We start from the raw sequence: 12334 nt of genomic DNA on the forward strand, positions 1-12334 counted from the left end.
TTTTGTTATTTAAATATTTATCCATAATCAGAGATTTTTTTTTTATCTTCTTCAGCTGCTTTTAGAGGACTAATATTAGGAAGTTAGTAATTAAATTTTTCCCCAAGTTATGCTAAAAGAAGGAAGCCTGTAAAATGCAGGTGTATAAAAACAAAGCACAGCAAAGGAAATAGGTGACAAAACCAAAAGACAACAGACAGAATGAGAGACGATATCTGCAAATGTCTTATCAGATAAAGGGCTAGTATCCAAAATCTATAAAGAACTTATCAAACTCAACATCCCTCCAAAAATAATCCAATCAAGAAATGGGCAGAGGACATGAACAGACATTTCTTTTTTTTTTTTTTTTTTTAAAGTTTTTTTTTTTTTTTTGAAAGATCCAAAGTAGGCCAGAGGGCAGGGCGAAAGGAGGAAGCAGGCTCCCTGCTGAGCAGAGAGCCTGATGCGGGGCTCAATCCCAGGACGCTGGGATCATGACCTGAGCTGAAGGCAGAGGCTTTAACCCACTGAGCCACCCAGGCGCCCCATGAACAGACATTTCTGCAAGGAAGACATCCAAATGACCAACAGAGACATGCAACAGTGTTCCACATCACTCGGCATTGGGGAAATCCAAATCAAAACCACAATGAGATACCACCTCATACCAGTCAGAATGGCTAAAATTAACAAGTCAGGAAACAACAGATGCTGGCGAGGATACAGAGAAAGGGGCACTCTTCTACACTGTTGGTGGGAATGCAAGCTGGTGCAGCCACTCTGGAAAACAGTATGGAGGTTTCTCAAAAAGTTGAAAATAGAGCTACCCTATGACCCAGCAATTGCACTACAGGGTATTTCCCCCAAAGATACAAATGTAGTGATCTGAAGGGGCACACGCACCCCAATGTTTATAGCAGCAATGTCCACAATAGCCAGACTATGGGAAGAGCTTAGATGTCCGTTGACAGATGAATGGATAAAGAAGATGTGGTATGTAAACATAATGGAATACTACTCAGCCATCAAAAAATGAAATCTTGCCATTTGCAATGACATGGATGGAACTAGAGGGTATTATGCTAAGTGAAATAAGTCAATCAGAGAAAGACAATAAGTCAATCAGAGAAAGACAATTATCACATGATCTTATTCATTTATGGAATTTAAGATTTTATTTTATTTATTTGACAGACAGAGATAACAAGAAGGCAGAGAGGCAGGCAGAGAGAGAGGAAAGCAGGCTCCCTGCTGAGCAGAGAGCCCGATTCAGGGCTCAATTCCAGGACCCCAGGATCAAGACCTGAGCCGAAGGCAGAGGCTTAACCCACTGAGCCACCCAGGTTCCCCTCATATGTGGAATTTAAGAAACAAAACAGGAACATGGGGAAAAGAGGAAAAAATTAAAAAAGACAAAATCAGAGAAGGAGATAAACTTTAAGAGACTCTAAATTATAGGAAACAATCTGAGGGTAGCTGGGGGGATGAGGTAATTGGGTGATGGGCATTAAGGAGGGCATGTGATGTAATGAACACTGGATATTATATAAAACTGATGAATCACTGATCTGTATTTCTGAAACTAATAATAGACTATGTTAATTAATTGAATTTAAATAAAAACAAAATGAAATATACCCAGTAGTATCAGTTAAAACACCATTAACAGATACTAAAATTGGTAGATCAAGGAAGTGAGATATAAATATATGTTCAGAATTATTAGAATGAACTAAAATAGGAAGAGTTAAAAACTTCATCTTTGGAGTATGCAGTTTGGTGTTGAAAGATAGTATACGAAATTATTTTTGCTTGTTATATTAGACTGTTTTCTACTTCTTGTTGCTTCAACTCTTGCATGTATTATTTTGATACAAATACATATTTTTAAATGAAACTTATAATTACTTAGAAAAATATAAATACAAAATATATAGCTCAAAGCAGGATGTTGTGACAATTGTTCAAGTCCTGTTCTACCCTTACCAGTCATATAACATTAGTCAAGATTTTTAACCATTCTGTTCTCAGTTTTCTTATCTGTGAAATATGAATGGAAAAGTGCATGCCTGGGCATCTGGGTGGCCTAGTTGTTTAAGCATCCAACTCTTGATTTCAGCTCAGGTCATGATCTCAGGGTCATGAGACTGAGCCCCACATAAGGCTTTATACATGGAGTCTGCTTAAGATTCTCTCTCTCCCTCTCTCTTTGTGTCTCTAGCCCCGCTTGTGTGTGTGCTCTCTCAAAAATAAATAAATAAAATTTTTAAAAAGGTGCATGCCTTATAATAGGAATTTTGTAAGGATGAAGTCATATATGTAATTACATTGCATGGCATATTGAACTGTATCATAACAATGTAATAAAGACTACTTTTTGTTTTGTTCTGAAAAGAATAACGAATTAAGTTGTGAGCATATGAAAACAAAAGAAGAGATTTTAACAGAATCTTTCTTAAATGTACTGAAATATTTTTACACTTTTAAGGATATTACCCAGTAACTTCAAAAGGCAGTAATAGCCAATAAATTATCAACAAATTAAAATCCAAAGGATAGTATCATATACTTTAAAAAAGGGATATGAAGAAATAAAAGTAATTTGAGATTTTAAAAAAAGGTAAAAAAAAAAAAAAGTAGTAAATAAGGGAGAATCCAACAATAGCTCCCTACCTATTAAGCTAAAATTTTTTCATCAGAACATTTCATAAAATCAACACACTGCCAACAAGGATATGAAATGACTTCATTGATCTGTTATTATACCAGACTGCTGTTCACTTGTTCATAGTAAATAGAAGAAGGTTTTCATTTGAATTTTTAAAAATAAGTTGGAAGTAAAAGGAATCTCCTAATGCATAAGTTTCATTTATTATGCATTTTCTCAAGCACTCCAAACTTACTGAGAAACAACACAAGACATCCAAGTGCTTTAACATCCAAGGCCTTTAATTCTTTTTCAGTAATGACCATAAATGCCTTCATAAAACCTCTTTTTCATGAAAACAGTAGGCACTAGGCATTACATCACTGAAAGCAGTGATTCCCTCTGATGCTGGTGGAGATAAACATTAAACGGCAGGTTTTAGATCTTAACAATGTCTCCTCAAAAAAAAAAAAAAAAAGGACAACACTGAAAATCATACAAAAAATTGTTACCAGTCTTTCTCAGATTCCCAATGCAATTTTAAGTTAATTTTACAAGTACATAATTTGAAATTAATAGGTAAACCAGGTAAATATGATATGGTTTTCAACACATGTTAGGTTTTAGTTAAACACAGTAAATATGAAGATACTGTTATTATGCTACTTGGCATCTTTTGCTACTCTTTAGCTGTGCAAAATAAACTTGAAATGATGCATCCTATAGTGGTATAATTTAAAAGATCCTTGATATGACACTAACAACTTTCAAATTCTGGTCACAAACTGCATATAAATGTAAGATTATTAAAATACCCCTTTTTGAAAAATAATAAGATGATCATTTATACCTAAATAAGGTTTCCCAGAAAGATATGAAATACTTTAGCATATAAAAGTAGTTGCCCCTTTTCCATAAGGACAGTGTTGTTTCACAAAATAACTCATATGATCCAAGGCAAATGATTTCTTTCAAATGCCATATTCTCTCTATGACTTTGAGGTATGCTTCAAGAGACTATATCCATTAGAAAAGGGCACATTTAGGTATAAGACCACAGTTACAAACACAAAGAGGCTTTCTGGGTCAGGAGTGCCCTTAGGAGTTGCATTAACAGGAAACAAGAGACAGCTTCTGAAGCCATTTCTCTTACAAACACATACAACTAAATTTGGTTGCTTGAGAGGGCAATTCAAGACACAGCTATTTACATATGTGCTGTGTCATGTGTGGCTATTTTAAATAGTGGCTTCTGGAGGACACTCCTATTCAAACACAAACCAAGCAACCTTATTCTACCTAACCACAATCTTCTATTTTTGGCAAGGTAGTATTGTTTAAACAAAACAACAAAAACAACAACAAAAAACGAGCTATAACAGTGATTTAGGCAAAAGTCCCCATGTCTAACTACAGTAGGGAAAGTGTTCTGAAAAAAATTAATCTGGGGGGAAAAACCCTATCAAACAAATAATGCTGAAAACTAATCTTGTAATCACTTACATGACTATAACATAAAACGTTTATGAATGCCTTTGAAATGAGAATAATTCAGTTTAAAAAACAGCTGATTATGAGATTTACAATTAGAATGTCTCTAAAAAACATCCAAGCTAATTAACCTAAACAGGTTCAACTAGTAAATGGTAAGAAGAAATAAATTCTTCCATAATTAATATTAGATGCTTTCTTGCCTTTGGAGAAACTGGTAAGATTACACTTGAAATGATACAGAATATAATGAAATGAAACCTACAGGACAACTGGGGAAAAAAAAAACACCAAAAAAACTGTATCAGGGCACTACTAATAAACATGATGGAGGCAAGAAATGTATCTTTAAGCAGTGATTATCAAAAGAATGCCTTATAAAATTAGGTATCATAATCAAGTTAAGAAAAAGTTTCAAGACTAGCAGCTGAGCTTTGTGAAACATGTAGGACAACAGAAGGCACGACAAAAGCATTAATTACTTCTAACTACAGTCGGACAGATCAGTCTTTTCCTTCTTCTTAAGAAGACAGCCAGTGTGAATGTTCTTTTTATATCCCCCTGAGTTTTCTACATGATTGGGCAAAGCAGCACCAATTTAAAAAAATATCTGCAATGCCAGCACTGCAGTTTGGAATCACTTATACTGATGGCCCCACAGGTCTCCCATAAGAGCACTTTAGAACATGATTAAAAATATAGAAATGCCTTTCAGTGTTTCAGTATTAAAGTGGAACCACCACAGATATCCATTTTTAAAAATAATGCACTAAAAAGGTCTGTTTAGTCAGTATAGTCTTTCCACCCTGTAGCTAGCATTCACGGCTATTTTCCAGGTTGAGACATCTCCTTTGTGCATTGGGTTGAAATGTCAGTATACTTCATGGTGCACAATCCTTTTTGGCTGGAAAATTCTGGCAAATGTCATGTCATGCCCGTTTTGAGCAGTATGCCTTGTAGGTCCTCTGGCAATGCTAAGATAATTGCATCTATGTGTGTCCGTAACTTTTCCACAGTGTCAGGTTTCACAGGTAAATGCTCTCGATCCGCCTGCAACTACAGAAGGAACATTTGGAAGCGTTTAAATTACCCTCTGAGTCTGTACTAATACATTATATTCTCTAAATGAACACTTTTAATGGTCTAATGATTTGGAAAATTCAAACTTACAGTAGAATTTGGAGGAACTGTAAAAAAGCAATGAACATGCCATTTAAACAATATATTGCTGAGCTCAATAAAAGACTTCTATGTAAATTAAGAGCTAATACCCACAGATACCATGTGGTATTAAATATAACTGACAGAGTTTTTTGTAGAGCTCTTTGGACTCCTTGTAAATACTTTTAAAATAATACGGCATCACTGTGATCTGCCCGAGTGACCAAGTATTTTCAGTCAGATCTACCATCAATTGGCCAATCTTAAGTGTTCTCATTTAAAAAGCTACTTCGGCAACACATCATGAACTGTCACCTCAAATGTGAGGAAAGGATCTTCATGGATCTTTGCTGTTTTGGCTACATACCAGCTTATTTTTTAGCTTCAGTACAAGATCTACTGTTTCTACTTCTGTGTGTTTCTGGGTCCAGAGAAGTAAGTCCTACAAGAATAAACAAATCCCAAATCAGTATTCAAAATACTTTTTAAACTGCTCTATTTTAACAGGCAAGGCTACTGAGCAGGAAAGATAGGAAGGAAAAGGAGAACAGAGTATGCAACTCAGATATAGCATTACAGTACAAGAATAATTCTTCATATGATATTCTAACAACAATAATTAGATAATTTTTTATTAAAAAAATTTTTATTAACATATATTATTAGCCCCAGTGGTACAGGTCTGTGAATCATCAGGCTTACATACTTCACAGCACTCACCATAGCACAAACCCTTGCCAATGTCCATAACTCAACCACCCTCTCCATACTCCCCTCTCCCGGCAACCCTCAGTTTGTTTTGTGAGATTAAGAGACAAACCTTATGGTTTGTCTAATTAGATAATTTTTTACATTAGCTAGAACAATTGTCTAATAGTTAGAAATAAAATAAAATGTAAGAAACTCCTCTCTGAGGTAGCCCTTTTAGATCAATGAAAAAATTGCAACTCCAAGTATAATACTAGCCCCCATCCCTACTAAGCAGTAAGTACTTTAATTTATAAGGAACGTTAACTAACAAATTAAGATAACTGTGAATGTCAATCTATTACTGGATGTAAACTTTCACTTCTACAAACAAGCTCTTCCTCGGCTTATTTGTGGTTGCCTTCATTGCATTCCTCTCACAACCACACAGTCACCAGGAGTTTATGACTAGAAAGTTCACTTCGAGGCTAGCCCACCTCAACCTAAATAAAGATGAGACTATCCTTTACATTTTCACAAGTAGATCAATTTAAAATAGTCTGGTGACAAATTAGAGATTATAAACAATCAAAATACAGGAAAAAATCAGATAAGGCGTTCCAATTTTAATCTTGATTCTATCCAGGGGCATGCTAGTAAATATTTAACCACCAGTTCTCCAGGAAAAGTCTTTGGTTTGTAGCACTTGTCAAGGTGGTATAATTCTTCCACTGTGGCCAACTTCAAGCTATCAACTTGAGACCACCGAACGCGAAGTGGGGAAGAGAAGTACACTGTTAGCTCTTGTGGATCAGTATAAGCAGAGCTCTAGCTTGATGCTGGCTCCATTACCTACTTAGCAGTGATGCCATCTGAAGCAAGTCACTTAACTTATAATCCTTAGGGATCTCATAATGCAGATTATAATACACCTACTTCAATGAATTGCTGAGAGGATTAAAAGACATCATCCATCTAAAGTACCTAACAGTCCTTGACACACGGTTCTTGACACACAGCACGTAATCTAGAAAAGTTAGGTATTACTATTTACAAAGTAGTGGATATGGGTATAATATCCCAGTCTCTAAGGATAATGTTATCTTTATTTTTAATAGTTGTTAATCATGACATAAACACACTGTTTTCTAACCTCTTCACAAAGAGCTTCTAAATGGAGTGCCTCCAATTTCTGGGTCATTTCCTTCCGCCGGGTCTTGAACCAACCATCAAAATTTGGAGATTTTAGAAAATGCCTATAAAAATAAATTTTAAAAAAGCAAAGTTTGATTATGACTTACTTCCTCTCCTCAATACTTTTCCTATCTATAGCTTGAAAAACCATGTGAAACAATGGAATTTTTATTTATTTATTTGAATTTTTTTTTGAAGTATAAGCTTAAGTCCAGCCTTTGGTTTTGTTTTTAAATACAGCTCTACAGATGGGTGAAAAAGAATAAAACAAAAGACCAACCGGTAAAGTCCAATCCAGTCGCCTTTTATTCTAGAGGTCAGCTGAGGTCCTGTTTTCTCAAGTGTTTTCATAAATTCTTCTGGAAGGAACTGTCTTAACTGGGGTGGACTCTAGAAATTAGGACATACTGATTTAAAAATTAAAAATGGATATACTCGCAGAAGTTAATTATAGCTAGAGAACTCAAATAAGAATTTTTTTTTTAAAGATTTTATTTATTTATTTGACAGACAGAGATCACAAGTAGGCAGAGAGGCAGGCAGAGAGAGAGAGAGGAGGAAGCGGGCTCCCTGCAGAGCAGAGAGCCTGATGTGGGGCTTGATCCCAGGACACTGGGGATCATGACCTGAGCCAAAGGCAGAGGCTTTAACCCACTGAGCCACCCAGGTGCCCCTCAAATAAGAATTTAACCGAATATAGTTATACCTTCCATGGAGAGATACTTTTCTGCAAAGGCATCAAGCTTGCCACATATCTTTCCTGAAACCAAAAATAAATAAATAAATAAATAAAATAATCAAAGTTAGTCATTCTTTTTTAAGATTTTATTTTATTTATTTATTTGAGAGCGCAACCGTGAGTGTGTGCACAAGGGAGGGGAGGGGGAGAAGAGGGAGAGAGAATCCCGAGCAGATTGCCCTAAGCACAGAGCCTAATTGTGGGACCCTGTCCTGTAACCCGAGCTAAAACCAAGAGTTGGATGCTCAACCAACTGAGCCACTCAGGTGCCCAAAAGTTAGGCATTCTTACCTAGATAGTCTTCAAACATATAAACAGACCCCTTAAAAGAAATGGGTTTACAAGTTTTTCATCATATGCTCAGCAGCAATGCATCATTTCCCATAATGGACATAGCAAAATTTAGATTAAGTCAGATTTTCAATAAGAATTTAAATAAACCTTAAATAATCCAAGGAACTGCCTATTTTTAGTGATAATCATTAACCCTATTGGGTGAGAATGTCCCAGAAAATGTACTCAACATTTTATATGCATGATCTCTTTTAATCCTGGCAACCATCCCATGCGGCCATTAATAGTGGAAAAGAGGCTTTGAAAAGCTAAGTAAGCTGCCCAAGGTCACATAGCCTGAACCTGAATTCAGGTCTACTTGACTTCAGCCCATGTCCTTAACCACTACAGTAAAGTTCATTTCAAATCAAACAGGTTTAAGTGGAACAAAATTAATTATATCCATAGACCAAGAAATAATATTTCACCTCAAAATATAATAGCAAAGAACTCCAGGTTGCTCCCATCTGATATTATAGATAGATTACATTAATAACTACATGGAATCTCTCTCCAATGCAGTCTCTGGACTAGGACCACATTATGGTACTATCTGATACTGTGAGGCATCTTTTAGTATTTTAATATGCTATTCTACTGAATTTCATAGAATAACCATATCATCCAGTCATTTATACCATAATATTGAGTGCTACCAGATGCCTGACTGAGGAAAAGATAATGAATAAGACAGAGAAGGCCCCTGTCTTCATGGAGTTATTGGTCTCATGGACGTCATATCAAATTGTGCTCAAAAAAATAATATCAGAGGGGCACCTGGATGGCTCAGTTGGTTAAGCATCTGACTCTTGATTTCAGCTCAGGTTATGATCTCAGGGTTGTGAGATCGAGCCCCACATCAGGCTCCACACTTAGCACAGGGTCTGCATGAGATTCTCTCTTTTCCCCCTGCTAGTGCTCACTCTCATTCTCTCTCTCTTTCTCAAATAAATAAATAAATAAATAAATAAAATCTTTTTAAAAAGTGGCTTTGAAAAAAAAGGAAATAATATCAAAAAGGAGCTCCAGGTTAACCTGTGTTAAGACTAAAATGCAATAATTACATAATATTTCACAATTATCTCATTTAAGATTCACAGCAACCCTGAAAGATATTTAGGAAAAGTGGAATTAGCCACATTTTACAGATAAAGAAAATGAGGGTCAGAGAGAGGAAGTGACTTGCCAAAATTACACAGTTAATATTAGAATAGAGTCCAGGTCTCCTGCAAAGGGCTCTATTTTTAATCACCAAACACATGAGCAGGCAAAACATACAACTTAAGGTTTTTGTGAATGGGGAAAACATTCATATATCCTTCAACAAATCACTAAATTAAACAAATACCAATGTTAACTTACTAATGGAATGATGAAGCTTTGTGTCAGTTCCAAAAAATAGCGTCGGAGAATAACACTTTGAGCCTCAGAAGGACGTTTCTGTTGTACACCCTTAAAAGAAAAAGCAATGAAAACCTACATTCTATGTAAAGGAATATAAAACAATGCTTAATAATAGTAGTTCAACTGATACGTAAATACATACTTTTACTTGATTTAAAAAAAACCCAGGACTTCACCTTGAAGTAAATTAACCTGAAGTGCACTGTGCAATATGCTGTGGAAAAAAACCTTACAGCAAAACATCATGTGTTCATCCCACACTTAAAAGTATCAGTTTATAATGAACTATCTTTATTTCACACTTGCTGTATGAGTATTATTTAGATTTTCCAAAAAATGCTAACTATCTCCTGTTGGATGCTAAGCTATCTCACAGAAGAGCCCATGGCTTTTTCACTTTAACTCCCAAGTTTCTTAAAGACTGCCACTGGTTGGTAGCTGAAGCCCTACATTTTAAGCCCATAACTGTTGCCGCTTTAGTCTTCTGTTTTTTGTTTTTTTTTTAAGATTTTATTTATTTATTTGACAGACAGAGATCACAAGTAGGCAGAGAGGCAGGCAGAGAGAGAGAGAAGGGGAATCAGGCTCCCCACTGCCCAGAGAGCCCGATGTGGGGCTCAATCCCAGGACCCTGGGATCATGACCTGAGCTGAAGGCAGAGGCTTTAACCCACTGAGCCACCCAGGCGCCCCAAGTCTTCTGGTTTTTATGAAGCCTTGATTCAAAAGAAAGACCTCATTTCACATTATCATACATAATGCACATACTGCCTAACTGGATATTGCTTACCTGCATAAGGAAATTTAAATTAATAATATGAGCAAGGAATTACCTTTTGTAATTGTTTTACGATCTCTTCATCTCTACTTAAGTATGGCTTATAAGAAGTATAAACTCCTAGGAAGTAAAGAAAACATGGTAAATAGTAAGACCCAATTACGTGCATAAGTATATATTTACAAATTAATAAAAATAATAAAATATAATAATAAAAATCAATACCAGGTTTAGAGTCCAGAGTCTTTAGGTTCTTCAATTTTTTCACTTTAACCTGCTTAGGAATTTCACCTAAAGGAAATATCATAAAGACTCTTATAATTATTTGAGATTTACATGTTACAAAACTGGAATTTTATAAGATTAATAATCTACTGTTTATTACTTAGTCAGGGATCTTGTAGCTAAAGTTTTCTTCTTTAAAAAAAAAATTTATCTACTTACTAGAGAAAGAGAGAAAGAGAGAGCAAATACATGTGGGGGAAGGGGAAGAGGGAGAGAGAGAATCTCCAGCAGGCTTCACGCCCAGCACAGAAGCCCACTGCAAGGCGGATCTCATGACCTAAGCCAAAATCAAGAGTTGGAAACTTAACCGACTGAACCACCCAGGCACCCCTGAAGTATTTTTCTTAACATCAAATAATATTTTCTTGGTGCTTTATTCCTGGTACTTTAAAACTGGATAAATGCTAGATTATTATAGCATTACAGAAAAAAATGTGTGTAAATTATATAAAATGGGTATTTGATCTTTCATTAATATCTACCATTACTTAAAACTTTGCCATTTTTTCACTTAGCTTGTAATTTAAACTCTGTGCCAAAGCCATGAAATTGAAAGCCTATGTGCCAAATATTAATATCCTCGAAGAGTAAATGGAATTACAAGCAACTCAAAAGTTTTTTTCTGACACTCCCAAAATTGTTTCTGCACTGTAGAAACTTACACTGCCACCAGGTGGTGACAGTGTGTGTCACAACCACAGACCCGAGCCACAGAGGGACAGGCCGCCAGAGGTCAGCTGTGAACAATCTACACAGCATACGCTGTGGTTCTTGTCCGGGGGTCAGAGAGGCTACTGTCTAAACAACCCTCTAATCAGCAGGAAAGTGCCTCAAGAGAAGCACTTGAAAGTGTCATAAGCACACTAAAATTAAGAGACTTTTTCTTCTCCTTTCTCCGTCCTCCTTCTCTGCCTAAGAGTAAGAGGACCTAAGAACTGAAAGACAAATCTGGAGATTATCTAATTCAAGGCTCTGGATTGACAACATATTTTTGTTTAAATTGTTTTATACATCTAACTGCTAACTACAGCTATCTCTTGAGGTGGAACACAGAGCATTTTCACTTGTAATCTTATACTGTTAAAAAAATTTTTTAAAGCACGTACTATGGTAAAACAGGTATTTCTGTAAACTCTCTACTTTGAAATAATTTCAATCTTACAGAAAAGCTGCAGGATAATAAAGATGCTATTCTAATTTCATCAACTGCCCCAATACCTTTAGACAGACCCTTCTTTTTTTTTTTTTTTTTTTTTAAGATTTTATTTATTTATTTGACAGAGATCACAAGTAGGCAGACAGGCAGGCAGAGAGAGAGAGGAGGAAGCAGGCTCTCTGCTGAGCAGAGAGCCCGATGTGGGGCTCGATCCCAGGACCCTGAGATCATGACCTGAGCCGAAGGCAGAGGCTTTAACCCACTGAGCCACCCAGGCGCCCCTAGACAGACCCTTCTTAAAGAAGCCACTATCATATACACACAAACTAATATTTTCACCGATTCAGTAAATATTAGGAAATGCAAGATACTGGAAATAAAAAAAAAATAAAACAACTAGTTTCCGGTAGCAAATAGCTCACAACCTAATGGCAAAGTAAGATAACAGAGATACATGACAATACAGAAGGCTACATGT

At 35.9% G+C, this 12334-nt stretch overlaps 1 protein-coding gene across 1 annotated transcript in view; it reads right to left on the minus strand.

Moving 5' to 3' along the window:
- Window positions 1-2916: 2916 nt before the first annotated feature.
- The window catches only part of LOC111143980 (DENN domain containing 6A), a 61258-nt gene continuing 51840 nt past the window's right edge, over window positions 2917-12334 (minus strand). The window contains exons 13-20 of the mRNA XM_022498035.1: window positions 10641-10706; window positions 10471-10535; window positions 9597-9686; window positions 7869-7922; window positions 7443-7552; window positions 7122-7224; window positions 5649-5723; window positions 2917-5176 (exon numbers count right to left, since the gene is read on the minus strand). Of these exons, the coding sequence (XP_022353743.1) occupies window positions 5045-5176; window positions 5649-5723; window positions 7122-7224; window positions 7443-7552; window positions 7869-7922; window positions 9597-9686; window positions 10471-10535; window positions 10641-10706 (695 nt within the window). The 3' untranslated portion in view covers window positions 2917-5044. The remainder of the gene's footprint in view (window positions 5177-5648; window positions 5724-7121; window positions 7225-7442; window positions 7553-7868; window positions 7923-9596; window positions 9687-10470; window positions 10536-10640; window positions 10707-12334) is intronic.

The sequence above is a fragment of the Enhydra lutris genome, unplaced genomic scaffold (genome assembly GCF_002288905.1).
Source record: "Enhydra lutris kenyoni isolate GAN:26980312 unplaced genomic scaffold, ASM228890v2 scaffoldscaffold10, whole genome shotgun sequence".
Taxonomy (NCBI): Eukaryota; Metazoa; Chordata; class Mammalia; order Carnivora; family Mustelidae; genus Enhydra; species Enhydra lutris.